Here is a 17,403-nt window from a genome sequence, read left to right as displayed (position 1 = left end):
GTTTGATCTTTTACCCACTCGATTCAATTTCGAGAGTTAGGTAATACAAAGCGTCTCGAAAACTCCATTGCCACTCTACGTTCTAGGAAAAAACAATTTCTTTCTATTATTATAATTAAAGACAGTTGTTACTCTAATAGATCATACATAAAATATTAATTTCTATCTGCCCTTTATTTTTCATTCTTACCAAATAATGAAAATAAATAATTAGAAATAGATAAAAAATTTTAAAAACAAAAATAATTCATGAACTAAAAACAATACTCAATGATAATAAAACTAAACCGATGCATATTTTTAGACATTATTTTATTTCACTTTTAGTATAAGGTCGTAACCACGAGATAATGGAAATGAAAATTAAATATCAATCAATCAATCAAAATTTATTAATGAAGTTTTTAGGAAGCAAATTGTTTATATATAATGTAAAAAATTTTTAAATTAGTACATGACTTTGACTTCACTTGTTTTTGTCTTCTTATATATATGAATGATTTTTTTAAAAGAATATTTTCGTTGTATTAAAAATCAAAATTAGATATATATCACGAATTCACAATGCAAAAATGTAACCTTAAATAAATTAATTAAGATTGATAATCTAACTTGCTTTTGGTTTTAAGAATCAACTCGAAACCCTAAATGACCTAACATGAATGACTCAAATGTCAAACTTGAATAACTCAAATTCAAAGCTGGGAGTGACTTGAACCCATAACAATCCAATCAAACTCGAAAATGGCTCTAATTTCATTTAACCCCAAATGACTTGACCTAAAACCAATCGACCTGCCCACCCAATTATACCACTTCTATGTCAATGATATTGATGATTCTAGAAGGCACATGCAGAAGAAAAAAGGACCACTTAGACAAGAAAGAAGCATATATATATTTTTTTGAAAAGTAAAAAATGATATATATATATATATATTTGTGTGTGTGTGTTTTGGATCGAATAGATTTAAAATTGATAAAAGGAAAATATCAAATCCAAATAGACCTCTACTAAGCAACTCCGATCTCATAAACCATGACAACAACTTAACGGAAGATTTTTCTTTTTAAAAAAAATGAATATCTAAGAAATTTAATTCTTTTATATATTTATTTGTTTATAGTACAAATGAAAGAGTTATGACTCAATTCAAGGATTAATCATTTAATCTAGAAAAACCAGAATAAAACCAATGCTGAAAAGGGCTGAGACGAAACATCAAGAAAAATAGAACGAGTATTAGTCACAAAATGCACGTAGAGAGCTGCCTATTGACATTCCGTAAACTTGTTTACGGATAAGCTATTGAAATAAGCTTTTTTTGATGTATCATTCATTCATCACTGTAGATGCAATGCAAAGATGTTGCTGAAACATTAATAGTTGTGAATGCTCGACCTTGCTAAATTAACTGAATTTCTTTGAAGAACTATCAATATATCATTCACCAAAACACAATAAAAGCTTCCCATCTTTATTATTATAAACCCAAAATAACAAAGACATTCCTTTTAAAAAAAAAACAGGCTACTTAATTAAGGCAGATATTTAAGCTAGAAGTAACTCATCATCAACGACCATCCCTATAAACTTTGACTATTCCTATTTAATCTTTCCTTTTCTACTTTTGGAATGAATTTACTATTATAGAATAATAAAATGAGATACGAAGGGCATAACGATTGGACAACAAGAAGTTTTAAGTGACATTAATTTTATATGGTCATTGATATTAATGAAGCTTCTGCTGCCGCGCGCAGAATTGAAAATATATTTTCTATAGAATTAAAGGAGCAAGAAATGGCTAACTGTTGTTGCTGTTGCTAATGAGGTGATGACGAATAAAGTATAGGCTTGCCAGCTTCAGTTTTTTAAGCAAAAGGGCAAAGATCTTTCGCTTGACTCTTCCCCTGATAGGAGGAACTCGGCACCTCTTCTCCTTCTTCTTCTTCTTAATCCCGCATTCAACTGGTCTTTCAGACTCCATTGCCGACTCTTTAATCTCAATTATTTTCTTATCCATACGTGCGGAGAGACACAGAGAGAAGAGAGAGAAATGGTTGCATGAGAAAAAAATATAATATCGAGACATTAATATGCCGCAAAAATGTAGTAACATGTAAGAGAAGGAACCTTCCTCCCACTTTCATGCACTATATACTAAATTTCATAAATTATTTCTTCTCAGAAGGGCAATTCAACTTTCAAAAATTAATATATATCGTGTACAAGGCCAAAAAATGGGGAAACAATAACTTTCACAAATACTTCACATGTTTACAAAATTTGCAAAGGTGTATTTTGTTGCGAATGTTATGAATAATCTTTGTACTTTTGTGTGTCAGTTACTGACAGAAAGCGAACGTGTGATTCTCCAACTGGAAGCTGTCCATTCTTCGGTTTATTAATTCTCTGGACCACTTGTGTAAAATTCTGTTGACAAGTACCTTACGTTAACCATATCTTATGATTCCTGTCTATTAACTTCCATATTTACACTTTCCAATTAAATAAACATGTAGATATAATCCAACAATATCATATTAAACCGCATTGCTTCTACAAGAAACTTCTAAGCAAAGGCCTTAATCGCCAGAAATACCTAGCCTGGCCTGCTATTGGCTTGAAAGCTGTGTGGTTGGCTTGTGTAGTTTCATAGATTCAGATAGGATCTCTAAATAGATGACAAGGGAAGGAATATCAAGGATATCAATAAAAGAAGGTTAAATATCTAAATAAGTTTCTAAACTATATCAAAAGAGTCAACTAATCCCTTATCATTTTGTTGTATTTAATTAAAATTATGAATTTTTATTTTGAGTCAAATAAGTTTTTTTCATTAATTATTGACTAACTTTCGTTAATCAACAGTTAAATTGACACTTTTATACCAGGTGACAGGTTGACATGTCATTTTGATTATGTCTCTGTGACATGGCAAAAAATGTTGCTGAGTGGAAATGATTGTTTTCTCTTTTTGCCTAACCATATGGCATAAAATGATTGGCTTAGTGATTTTTTTTAAAGGAAAAACAACCTAATTACTCTTCTTTCTTAATTTGATGGAATAATCAGTTTGTGTTTAAACAAAATAAATCATTTAATTTAAGATTTAAATCCAAAACTTACTAAATCATCTTAGTGACCAAAAAGATCATCTTAGATATAAAAAATAAAAAATCAAATAAACCCCAAATTTTAGTCTTTAAAATATTAGATGCCATTCTCTCTTTTGATCAAGATATGAAACTTCTGTTACTACTATTAAGCTACCTTGCTGATGAAGCCCGTGGTAGAAATTTGTCCAAATTAATTACTATTTCATAGTACCAACTTAGTGAATCTTACAAGGTTTGAATTCTCACACCACTTAGAAAACAATTATGCCCACCAAAATTGTGCATGAAGATACTCATTTTTCATTCCTTAGTCTAATCTAACTTTTTAACTAGTTAATCTACCATTCAAACATAAACTAGGAACTTAGAAGCTTAAAGTTATTTTTCTCTTACCTTTGTAAGCTTCTAGAGAGAGAAAATCAATTTGGGTTCAAAACTTTAAGAGAGAGAAACGTGAATATGTTGGAAGAGTATAAATCAGAGGTTGGAATCAAAGTTTAAAGAGTTTGAAAGCTGAAAATCTTACTTTTGTATTTTCGGAAAATCAAAACCAATCTTTGAATCTTCAAACGTGAGAGTTTTAGAGAGAGTAGGATGAGAGGGAGGTTGAGAGATTTCTGAAAATGGCTAAGTGAGGCGGAATAAGGCTGAGGGGGTTTAATATTAACCTAAAAGGGAAATTTTAAGGTGAAAAGTCTGTTTTACTCCTTTTATTTTTTATAAAAACGATGACTCGGTATCGATACTTGGGATAAGAATATCAATGCTTTTGTTTTGGATTTCAAGTATTGATACTTATTCTTTAAAATCCCTTTTAAAAGCATTATGGGTAGCAAGTATCAATACTTGTTCTTCAGGTATTGATACTTTTGTTTTGGGATGTAAAAATTAACTTGAAAACATGTCTATTTTGACTTTTCTTTCCTTTAATACTTATTAAATCAACTTAGTACTTAAAATGTAATATTTTTCAAAGGTAAAAACTCAAGATATGTGTCAAAAACAAGAATTTACAAGCTCACCTAAGGTTTTACCATTTTATCCTTTAATGAAAAGTTGGGGTTTTAGAGGACGACACAATGATCTTTTGTGAACTGGAGCTGAGGTGGCTTGTGAGCGTGAAGAGAATACTTAGATTCTTCTTAGTGATTTTCGGGTTATGTAACGACCGTTCCTTAATCGCTATTAACACTTGAGGCTTGTGAGCAAGCTCGCCAAGTCTCGAGCAAACCTCCATAATTCATCAACTCAACAAACCACAACATGTCTCTTGGAAATCTCATAACCATTATAATTTCATTAACAACATATATTCACTCGATACAACATATTTCATTCTCATATAAATATTTGTTTTACATTTTATAGCAAAAGACAAGTTCTTAAAATCTCTTGACACAATAAGGACCTCTAACAGCAGAGTGACTCAGAAGAATGTACTATGAGATGTCTTTACCTACACCGAAGTAGATAGAAAATTTTGTCAAGCTGTACGCTAAGTTGATTACTTATTTGCAAAATAAAAATATTGATGTGAGTCTCACAGACTCAGTGATCATTGGCTTAGTGAACAAGGCGAGGATGAGAAACAAGCATAAGGGTGGAACATTTGAATAATAAAAACCAGAATAGTGATAAATAACTTAATACTCAAATGGGACAATCTTGCAAATACAAAACAATATTTGATTTTGCAGCATTATATCATAATAAAATCATCTTTACACTGTTATAAACAAGTAACATGCACTTTAAAACCATTATTGCAACATTATGATAAATCATGTATTAATTTAAATACTTAAAAACAGTTCACATGGCAAGAACACAATGATATCAAATGTATAAACCAATTGAAAAGTACATATTTCTTCACGTAAATAACAATCACTTGCCATGGAGAAAACTATTGTATAAATCTTAACCATGCCATAGTTGAAATCAAAACCTGTCGCATAAGTATTATTTTATTTTAAAATATTCCTTTCATCTTTCACCTTTCACCTTTCACCATTTTTAAAGCACTTCAATTTACCTCCATTGACCTTTATCTTATCCTTAAAGTCGTATTTGCTACCATCCCAGGTATGAGGTGTTACAAGTTGTAGATCAATTTTTAGAAAAATAATTTATTTAGGGTTAGAAGAGAAAATTAAGCAAATAGAATACTTTCTTGACATTGATACCAACGAGCTTGCTTATCTTGTACATGAGTTTTTTCTCTTGTTATATTATTTAATGACTTTTAAATCTTTTTTATGGTATAAAAAATCAACATGGGAGATATGCTACATGTAAATGGGAATGTGACTTTGAATAACCTAATTATGATTAACAAAATCTAGCTTGATTTGAAAAATCCATCCAAAATTAAATTCCATTTGATTTTAAAAGTCAATAACTTAAACTCAAAATGACTTGAACCTAACTAGCCCAAATATCAAATACAAATGACTCAAACATAATTAGCTATCTTTACACATTAATTCTCCTCAATATCTTATAGGTAGATTAGCCTAAAAGCGAAGAACTCTTGCAAACCTCTAATAAATATCCACCACCCAATTTTGTTGAGGTATGTGTGTGTAGCTAGTTTAGCGTATAATTCCTTTGTCTATGACAAGCCTCTTGAAATCTCCATATAAATCTCTTGGACATTATCTGACCAAACTGATTTCACTTGTACATTGAACTTTGTTTACACCATTTTCAAAAATTGCTCAAATAAAAATGGAGCTTCATTTTTATTAGTTTTCATTAAGTAAACCCAAGTACTTCTCGAAGAATCATCAACAATAGTAAAAAAAATAATTACCTCTAGCATTTATGCTAGTGTCATATGGTCTTTAAGTATTAACATGAACTAATTCAAATAAATTTCTTGATTTATTCCGACTAATAGGAAATGACAATCAAGTTTGTCTGACCTTGTAACACGCATCACATGGGAAAAAACTTTTATTCTCAAACGAAACATCAAATAGACCTTTCAATTTAGGAAATTGGATATGCCCTGACCTTCTATGTGGCAATTCTAGTTGATTCTTCAATCTCACAGCATTTGCTCAAGTCTGATTTCTTTCTTATAAATAGCAGACGCCCCCCCCCCCCCCCCCCCCTTCCTCATTCTACTTGTTCCCATCACCTTCTTAGTGACAAGATCTCACAAAATACATCCATTCGGGAAAAATATTATTGAACAATTTAAATCTTGCGTAATTCAACTAATTGAGGCTAAATTGCAAGTGAAATTTGATAAGAAAAATGCATCATTTAAGACAATGTTTTGATTTGGTTGAACATCTCCAACACAATCAACTTATGACTTTCTTCCATTTCGAAGCATTACTTTCATAATAGATTTTCTTGATTTTTTGCATTTTAACAGTTTTGAATTTGATACAACATGGTCAGATGCCCCACTGTCCAAAATCTAATTTTAAGAATAAGAAATTTTACCAACAAAGTTTACAATGGGAGTTCCTTGTTTGTCCCCACTAAGTATGCCATTAGTTGATTAAATTGACTTTGAGATAACCCCATTTGATTTAGAATAATATGCTGTTGATTTGCTTGTTGGGAATGCACCTCCTTTCCTTTCATTTTTGTAACTGCTATATTAATGACTATTTTTGCTTGAAAAATGTTTTTCTTCCCTTGCCAATTTAGAGGATATTCTACAATCTCAAAGCAATTTTCCTTTGTGTGACTTGTCTTCTTACAATACTTATATCTTGGCCTCTTGTTTGGATCTTGATTCTTCTTTCTAGTATATATTGTGAATGTTATTACCTCCATAATTGGTCTTGTCATCATCACCTCTTTTGAATCAACAGAGAATAAGTAGTTGTTAAGGATAGTATTGGGTCTTTATAGAGAACATTTGATCTTACAACACCATAAAAATCATTCAACTTCATTAGAAACTAATGCAATTTCTCTTTTTCTTTTTCCGTGGCTAAGACTCCACAGCTACAACTCACACATCCCCATCCACGGGACTTGGACAAAACTATCAAGATGATCCCAAAGCCCCTTCATTTTTGTATAGTAAGACGAGATTGTTAATTCACCTTGTCTATTGTTGACGATTTCTCTTTTTAACTCTTTAATACGACGCCTACTTCCCTACGAAAAGCTTTTTTTCAGATCTCTCCAAATGTCATAAATAGTGTCATGATATGCAATATTGTTAGGTAACTCCTCATTGAGTGAGTTTAACAAACATGCAACCACCATAGCGTTACAAGTCAGCCAGTCATCCTCATCTAGATCTTCTTTTGATTTTGGTAATTTTCTATCCATAAATACCAGTTTGTGTTTCGATCGCAATGCATTGACTACAAATCTCTTCAATGTTGAATAGTTAGTCCCATTTAATGGATGGAATACCAACAAGTTACATGGTCTATCCGAATTACTCATGTGATAGTGAGATTGTTTGTCATTCATGGCTTTGATAGAGGTCTTTGTTTGGGTTTCTGTTAGTTTTTGTGCCATAAAATAAAATCTAGTGTTCACAAGGAACAATAACCAAGCTCTAACTATGAAAAAAAATAAGCCATGGATCGTTTTTGAAATAAGAAAAACCATGTCTTTTATTGACAAGATAAAAGCATATATACACTTTGTACAAATTCTATCACTCCTGATATTTTCTAAAATCCCTAAGAAAATTATGGAAAATGCTGGAAAGAATGAAAAGTTTCCAAATGATGTTGCTTGGAATTATGGTGAACTAGAAACGAAATAATGGTTGATATTGCTCCTGGAATTTGGGCATGTTGCTCTTGAAATTACATATACCCGTATATTTGGTAATAATAACAATTGGAGAAGATTCTTGAAACTCCAAAAAGACTAACAGCTGAAATAAATAGACAATTCAATTGAAGCAATCCCAATGCTGCTAGAAAGATTAGAAGTGCTAAAATGACCTTTAGCTTTGTAGAATCTTAGTTTGAAACCACCAATGATTAAGAGAGTTTAAAAGATTTTCAAGATTAACGGAATTAACAAATCACATAAACTCAAATTCTTTACTTTCAAAATTCCTTTTAGCAAGATTATAAATATCTACAATTTCACCATAACACTTGAAAATTTCCAAAAATTACAAGCTGTCCAAAAATTTGAAAAAATTGTGAAATAAATTGAAATTGAAGCCAAACAAAATTTAAAGCCATCCAAGATAAAAGAATGTCTAACTTTTGAAGAACCAAAAACATTTTAATGTGTTCATAGGCGAAGTTAGCCAATTTTTGTTAGAAGGCCAAAGATAAAGTGGAATAAAATAAAATTTTTTAAAACTAATACGTTGCATTTAAATAACAATCAAAAGATTTATAATATACAATAAATTTATATAACATGCAAGTCAAAAGGAAAAAGAAAATAAAGACTTGCAAAAAAATTGTGCTTAACTATGTTTCTTAGATTCATAAAATATAATGCATAAAATATAAATAGTTAAATATGATATATTAAATTTCACCCAATAGTTAAATATATAAATAGTTAAATAATATAAATAAATAAAAAAGAAGATAAAAGTAAACTTTATCTCTTCTTAACTTCACACACTAGTGGTGAGTAGTCATTGTCTAAGCTCACAAGCTTATAAATCTCTTTTAAAGAATAAAGTGTATTTTAGTAGTTAGTTGCATAGGAAATAATAAAGTAAAATCAAAGAACAAGAGAAAAGAGAAAGAGAAAGAGAGCGAGAAAGAGGTGTGAATAAACTTAAGAATTAGGGTAAAGTTGATTAGGATTTGTGGGGTTATTTTATTATTTATATTAATCATTAAATAAAAAAATTATTTTAAGGAGCATTAAAAAATATATAATAAATAAAATATTTTAAAATTTTTAAAATATCCACAACCTTCATAAATATACTACTCTCCAAGATTATTACAAATGTATATATAATAACTAAAAGTTTTCAAAAATTTTGAGAGCCGGTGGTCTCCCCATAACAGTATGGCTCTTCACCCCCGAACGTGCTGTTTGTAAGGAAATGGAAGATGAGTTAACTGTAGCTAGCAGCAGTGGCTAAAAAGGCGATGATATGACATGTTGGCGTGTCAAATTCACATTTTTGGACAAAATAGAAGAGATGGATCTCTTAAGAGTATATCTTCTTAAATCTTATCTACAGGAACCCTTTTTTTTTTTTTCCTTTGATAGATAGAGAGAAGGAACCTTCGGTTGAGAAATATAGGAAGCTTCCAATGCTGCATTGTTTGTGCAATATTGGGCGTTTTTAAGAGAAGGAACCTTCGGCTCACTTTCATGTACTTTACATGAACTTCCACTAATACTTCACTATCGCACCAAATCATTATCTTAATTTGTCGCCAATCAACAAAAGTTTTATTAGCACAACTAAGTTCTTTGTGTTTCGGCAAAGCTTTCGTATTTCAACACCAGAAGTTAAAAAATACGTTCGTAATTCCTTGAGAAAATCCTCTCAAGTTGTCGGATTGAAAGATGGGGTTTAAACTCCCTTGTCATCTCCTTCTAACTTGTGCGTCTAGAAATCTTCATCTTACATCTTTTTACTATTTTTTTTTCGTTGATTCATGCATGAATGAATAACAAAATATATTAGAATAAAATGATGAAAATATATGGACACGTACATATATATATATATATTTAAAAAGCATCAAGAATTTTATTGATAATACGATGCCGAATATACCCATTAACCTATAAGCAATATTACAAGTTTAAATCAAACTTGTCCTCTACTTCTTGGCTTCTTTTTTTCGGTTCATATTTATACTTTTGCCCTCACTTACTCTTCAGCTAACCTGATAATTTCCGAAATAAGGGAATTTACACAGAGTGCTCATTAGGCTATACAATTATTGTCATTAAAAACTATATATTCATATTTGTCTCTGAAGTCTACGATCACTTTTCAACAACATTGAAAATACAAAATTTCATGAAACATGAAACAAAAATAATCTGTAATTGTAACTTTTGATATATTTATGAAGATTCATTAATTGAATCATGAACTACCCACTAAATTAGAACACTCCCTTATGCTCATAAATCTTGCTTTATTTCTGTACTCAAACTTGAAAATTCAACTATAAATTTTAAGTCAAAATCTTAAATTTTATTAGTTGAGGCTTAGATAAACGTAATTGTAAAATGTTGATTTCATTCACTGTCAATATTTCATTTCAGTATTGTGTGTTAACAACTTGAAACATTGCTAAAAGCCCAATTAAAAGGCTAAAACAACAAGAAACAGTAAGAACATGCATGCATGTTACGATTGATCACGACGACCTACTGTATAAATATGTAAATATACGCATGAATATTTATATATATTGCAATGAACTGACATGCTTCATGCTGCCATGACGAACTGCATGCTACCGTTGTTGACGGCTGAACAGAAGATGACTCATCTGTCTGACTGTGACTTTAAGCCGTCGATATAATTTATTGAAGATCCTGCGTTTTATGTTCCCTCTCACAGCCGCCGCAGTGCATTTTCCCCTTTTTCTCAGCTTTGCATTGCAATCTCGAGATCCGTCTTTGTAGCATTCTACCATCTTCTTCTCCATCTAATTTACGTGGCATTCACTATCAGAGGCAAAGGCCCTCAAATCTTCTTCCTTAATTTCTTTATGTATATACTAATAAGTGGACAACTAGCGAGAGTTTGATCAACAAAGTATACTGAATTATTTATTGTATCATTGTATGTACATAAATAAAAAAACGAATGAATTTCTTTGTCAATCCCATCCCAATCAATCATCATCAGAACAGTTTAAAACAGGAAACTTCTTTTATTCCAGTCAACCGGTTCGGTCTAACATTGTAAACATCGAGGCATGCACTTGCTGCTGATTCTCCTATTTACTCGAACCTGGAACACCTCATTCCAATCCTATCGAATGCTACAAGTTACAACACGACGAATTAATCAATGCCAGTTTTTTCTCTTTCGTTCTTATTTCCAATATATTTGGTTGAAAAAGACTTAATCATGTTTTTTTTAACTATATATAATCATGTTAAATATTTTAAAATAATAAGATTGATAATCAATTTAAAAGACTTAAAAGTTTGGACTATCTTAAACTTGTGTTACAATTTACTCATTAATTAATAGTATAAAATAATAAATTACTTATAATTCAAATTATGATCAGTAAATCAAGGGTAAAATAACCTCACCCTTTAAATTTTAATTGAAATTTTAAACAAATTCATTAGTTTTCGAAATAAACACTCTGTCTCAAAAAAATATCTTTCGATAGACACATAAATTCAGCGTTAGTGCTTTTGTTAGTTTAAAAAAATAATAATATTGAAAAAAATAATTTTATCTTTTATTAATTTTAAAAATTATTAATATATTATTTTATTAATTTTTTATTAATTCTAAAGAAAAAGCTTCGATTGGGCTCCCCAAGGGAGCACTAGAGCTCCCTTGGAGAGCCCAATCTGGTTTTCCCTAGGGAGCCTCGTGCTCTCAGGGAGCACTGATTTGGTGCTCTCTAGGGGAGCGCAGGGTGGAGATGGGTAGTCAGCCGATGCAAGGGACATCATTGACCTACCTGAGAGAAAGAAAATAATGAAAAAAAAAAGAAAAAAGATATTTTAACATTTTATATTTAACATTAACGTTGTTTAGATGTTTGAGACGAAATGTTTATTTTAAAAATTAATGAATTTTTGTATAATATCGATCAAAATTTAAGGAGTGGAGGTATTTTATCCTTAAATCAAAGATGATGTACTATTATAGTAAAGTAATTCTCCACATTTTTTTTTTACAATAGTACTTCTTAGCAATAAACTTTTAAACTATATATGGGCCAAAAATCCAAAATTATGTCATAATATTTAATTATTTAATGGATAGGGTATAGATAGGTGGAGATCTAAGCCGGCAGCAAAATTTTGATTCAACCATATTCTATGCGCTTGCAATGAAAATGACCAGATCGTATGTGTATTTAATTTTATCTCCCTCTCAATTAGCTGGCAGACGCCAACTAATTGAATTAGATTTGAGGTCTACGAACTTAATAATTTTTTACAAGATAAATTTTGTTCTATTCTCACGCTAATTTTAACCTTAATTAAAATGAACTTAATCAATATTACTCTTTTCGTTTCAAGTTCATTATTTTTATTTAATTCTTTTGGGAATTTAAGAAAAAAAAATTTCTTTTTATGTGTTTTATAATAAAATTTTAGATTTTGTATTGATTCTCTATGACTTTTAATGCAAGAAAGTAATAAAAAAAATCATGAAAAGTAATTTTGAAATATAGTAAAGTAAGAGTATTACGTCTGCAAAAAAAAAAAAAGAGAGAATATAATATTTTTGGGATATTGCAAAAAAAAAAGAGGGATAAATAAAGGGGGAATTGTAAAGAATATATGAGTTTAGTGACGGTGAACATTAGAATTCTTTAAAATATTAAACTTTGAAATAAGTGGATATCAGAATTCTTTAAAATATTAAACTTTGGATTTCAGGGCGCACTTCCAAAACCGGTAACGGGCAGACCACCCCCAGCTTATTATTTTCAAAGTGCTCTGTACCTTGTGTTTATTCTTAATGCAGCAGCCCTCTCCCCCCTCTGTAGCCTACTGCCTTTCTACATGACAAGCATGCCTATTCTGGCTGCCTTTTACAAGTCTCCTTTTGCGAGACCTTTTTGCTTTTAAAAAATAAAAAACTACTTTAGGAGAATAAGGACTATCGTTCTTTTGTTCACATTTAATTGTCTTAGTCTTAATCCAAGTAACTCATTCAATTGCCAAGGAAAGGGTTATATAAAGGTGAAGAATAAACGGCTATAGTCCTTTGGGCGATGACTTTTAGTGCCACACCGCATAACTTGTGTATGTAACAAAGGTTGGGGCTAAGTAGGTGTCTGAATTGGGATGATGTTTTGTAAACATTAGAATCTGTCTCTACTAGGCCTGCATGTATATATGCACAGGACTCTTGAAGCTATGGATAGACATTTGGAATTACTATCTTCTTCAATAAAGTTATTCTTAAATTTAAGTTCTTTTACTTTTGGAAACCTTACAATTTACAAGCACTCAGGCCGGCAAGGAAGGATCTATCTATATATATATATATCCATCACATGCAACTTACACATATAATGAAGCTAGCATCAGTACACAGACTAGGGATTAATAGGGAATGGTGTTTTGAATTTTGTACAAGAAATGGATAGGGACTTCAAAGTCATAAGTCAATTACAAATTTACAATATACATATTGTTTGACAAGAATAACCTGTTGGCATAAGAAAAATAATATAAAGTCTCAATGTTATATGGAGATAATTTCTATTTGCTGTGGAAAGTTTAATTAGTTTACTTTATCAAAGTCAATGGTATACTAGTCAGTTAATTGTTATTTTTTTGGAAATATGTTCACAATTAATATATATAGTAATTGTGTCAGTGACATCATTTTATTTACTTTCCTATTTTGCACATATCAAGATTTAGTAGATTGAAGACTAAATTCTAGGAAGTAATTTCCACATTGAAGGTTATAATAAGTTTTAACAATTGACCATGTTCCCCCAATTAAACATGAAGTCCTCTCCCCTTTCCTTATATGTATGGATTGGAACTTTGATGAAGGATTTTGTACCAAAAATTTCTCTGAACCTCGAATTCTATGATGAATACAACTGGTATTGAGTTTGCCAGAATGCCTAACACTCCTGCCATTCAAAACACAAAGGGAATTTTGTCACAGCTATATAATCTAGATTTAATATGTAGTTCCATAAGTGGCATATACCATAATTTTCAAAAAAATAGCTGATGTTTCTGTATTAAGGTTGCAAGCAACTTAGAAGGAGAGTGTTGAAGTTGGAATGCATCTCTTTAGTTGTTGATAGTGTTTATCTGAGCAGCCAGTAGACACTACATGCTGATGCATAAGACTCAGTTAAGTTTAGTCTTATTTTCTTATGTTGCAGTCAGTTATTGTTGGTTATCCTACTTGACACTTGTTAGTCTACTACATAGAATTATAGATCAGTTATCTATTGAGTTCACTTAGTGGGTAGTTGTTAGTTTCTATTCTGTTTTCTGTACTTGCTTTATGTAGCAAACTGATATGAATGAAAATGAGGTTTTGTTTTTTTTTCTTCATCTTACTGCTCTTAATCGTTCTCTCTACTCTCCTTCATTTTCCTTCACTTATTTTTTTGAAAGTTTAACATGGTATCAGAGCTTCTAGGATCTTGAGGGACCTAGGGTGCTAAAAACAGTAGAGTGTTTTTCATCAAAAGATCTCAGTCTTTTATTCTTCTTTCACAAAAAATTATCTGTCATGGCTTCATCCGGGTTTAGTGTCACAGCACCTCCTATTTTTTCAGGAGAAAATTATGCTATATGGGCTGTGAAGATGAAAGCCTATCTTAGGGCTTTTGATTTATGGGAGATTGTGGAGATGGGAGGTGACTCTTCGGTGATGAGACATGTTAATCTCACTGTTGCTCAAATTAAACAGCATAGTGAGGATGTAGCAAGGAGATATAAGGCACTTTCTTGCATCCAATCTGTTGTGTCAGATGCCATTTTCACAAGAATTATGACTTGTGATAGCCCAAAGGAAGCATGGGATCGACTCAAGGATGAGTTCCATGGAAGTGAGAGGACAAGACAGATGCAAGCTCTCAATCTGCACAGGGAGTTTGAGATTCTGAGGATGAAGGATGATGAAACAATCAAGGAATATTCAGACAAGATTATGAAGCTTGTCAATCAATTAAGACTACTTGGAGAGGACTTAGCTGAACGGAGAATTGTTAACAAGGTTCTTGTAAGTCTTTCAAAGAAATTTGAAGCTAAAATATCGTCTTTGGAAGACTCAAAGGACCTCTCTCAACTCACTGTTACAGAATTGGTAAATGCCTTACAAGCCCAAGAGCAAAAAAGGGCTATAAGGCATGAGAATAATGTGGAAGGAGCTCTATTGGTTAAGAATAAAAGCAAGAATCCAAGTAGTAGCAGTAGAAGAAATGAAGGTGAAAAGAAAGATAAAGAGAAGAGAATGAATGATGGTAAACAAAAAAAAAATAAAAGTAAGTTTCCTCCTTGTAGCTATTGTAAAAAGATGGGTCATGTTGATCGTTTTTGTTGGTATATACCAGATGTGAGATGCAGGTTTTGTAATCAGTTGGGTCACATAGAAAAAGTTTGCAAAGCCAAAGGAACCCGAGGAGAAGAAAAGGCAATTGTAGTTGAAGAAAATGAGGCTGTAGAGGAAGCACTATTTATGATCAAAAACACTGATTTGAGATAGAGAAAAGCAGAATGGTTGATAGACAGTGGTTGCTCTAACCACATAACAAGCAATGAAGAAAATTTCTTGAAACTAAATAGAGACTTTAAGACTCAAATGGAGATTGGTGATGGCAAGTATTTGAAAATACAAGGGAAAGGAACTGTGGGAGTTCAAACACCAACAGGTATCAAAACCATTTCTCATGTATTTTATTCTTCACAAGTTAGCCATAACCTTTTGAGTGTTGGTCAGCTCTTGGAAGACAATTATTCCTTGTGGTTTAAAGATAAGTCTTGCATGATTTTTGATCCCTTGGGTAAGGAGGTGATTACTGTTGGAATGAGGAATAAATGTTTTCCTCTTGACTTCATGAAGAATAGACATCAAGCTTATCAATGTATCTCTAGTGATGCTGAACTATGGCACAGACGTTTGGGACATGTTCATTATAATTCCTTGAAGCTGATGGCCTTATCATAGATTGTAAAAGGGTTTCCAAGTATTGAGCACATTGAACATGTTTGTGGAATATGTCAAATGGGAAAGCAAAGCAGGACTCCATTCCCAAAGCAGAGCTTGTCAAGAGCTAATGAGAAATTGGAGCTTGTTCACTCAGATGTTGGGGGACCAATGAAACCTGAATCACTAAATGGAAGCTTGTACTATCTGATCTTCATTGATGACTTTACCAGGTATAGTTGGGTATTTTTTCTCAAACATAAGTCAGAAGTTTATGCCAAGTTTCTATTTTTTAAAGCTCTTGTGGAAAAAGAATCTGGTCAAGCTATGAAGATGTTGAGAACTGATAATGGTACTGAATATCTATCCAATGAGTTTAAGAATTTCTTAGCTTGGAATGGTATAAAGCATCAATTGACAGTACCCTATTGTCCCCAACAAAATGGGGTTAGTGAGAGAAAGAATCGAACCATAATTGAGATGGCTCGATGTCTTCTTTTTGAGAAAGGATTACCAAAAAGCTTTTGGGCAGAAGCTATCAATGCTGCTGTGAATTTGCTAAATATTCTGTCAACTCGAAGCCTGAATTCAAAGACTCCTCATGAAGCTTGGTTTGGATGCAAGCCTTCGATCTCTCACATAAGAGTGTTCGGTTGTATAGGCTATGCCCAAATTCCTAATGAAAAGAGATCAAAGCTGGATGCTAAGTCACAGGTTGTTATTAATCTTGGCTTCAGCGAAATTTCCAAAGGATATCGACTATATGATGTTGAGACCAAGAAGGTTCGAGTCAATAGGGATGTTGCCTTTGATGAATTCAGTAAGTGGATTTGGGGGACAAACTCAGTTGAAAGCTCAAAAGACTTGAGTATTATCAGTGATGGTTCAGCTCAATTGGAGAATCAGCTTGAAGATGAAAATATTGATGATTATTCAGTGAGAGGCACAAGATCTCTGCAAGATGTGTATGAGCGTTGCAATATTATTATTTTGGAGCCAACAAGTTATACAGACGCAGCCAAAGATCAACATTGGATTAAAGCTATGTGTGATGAAATTGAGATGATTAACAAGAACTAAACTTGGCATCTTGTAGACAGACCAGCAAACCAGAAAGTGATTAGGGTTAAGTGGGTCTTCAAAACTAAACTTAATGCAGATGGATCAGTTAACAAATACAAGGCACGTTTTGTCACCACCCGGTACTCCCCTCGAGCCCATGACAATCGTCGCGACGTCTCGATTGACACTCATTATCCGGAATGCCAACCGAAACCCCGCAAGGCTTACATATCAGTTTCTTTCCTTTCCTGTGAGCAATCATTGTTAAATATCGAGTTTTTAGAGAATATATACTATTTTAGATCAAAAACAATCAAAATAAAATTTTCGCCACACAGGGGTATTTTGGTCATTTTTTTCTCAAAAATTTCAAAACTGGCTAAAACGTAATATACAAGTACAAAACACATAATTCATATTCAAAATGAGTTTAAAAGTCT

At 31.9% G+C, this 17,403-nt stretch overlaps 1 protein-coding gene across 1 annotated transcript; it reads left to right on the top strand.

Annotated features, from left to right (window-relative positions):
• Positions 14,486 to 15,460, top strand: LOC108663010. Its single transcript, XM_018125492.1, has 2 exons — positions 14,486 to 15,182; positions 15,309 to 15,460. Exons 1-2 carry the CDS (start codon positions 14,486 to 14,488, stop codon positions 15,458 to 15,460), a joined length of 849 nt encoding a protein of 282 aa, XP_017980981.1.

Source organism: Theobroma cacao, chromosome 8, assembly GCF_000208745.1.
Source record: "Theobroma cacao cultivar B97-61/B2 chromosome 8, Criollo_cocoa_genome_V2, whole genome shotgun sequence".
Classification (NCBI taxonomy): Eukaryota; Viridiplantae; Streptophyta; class Magnoliopsida; order Malvales; family Malvaceae; genus Theobroma; species Theobroma cacao.
The sequence above is the reverse complement of the archived record's forward strand: the minus strand, read 5'-3'. Positions and strand labels throughout refer to the sequence as shown.

Excerpts from the sequence above, each read along its gene's own strand:
- LOC108663010 (XM_018125492.1), top strand. The coding sequence starts at position 14,486 with ATGGCTTCATCCGGGTTTAGTGTCACAGCACCTCCTATTTTTTCAGGA. Across the intron at positions 15,183-15,308 it reads TAGCAGTAGAAGAAATGAAG|ATGTGAGATGCAGGTTTTGT; the intron begins GTGAAAAGAAAG and ends GGTATATACCAG.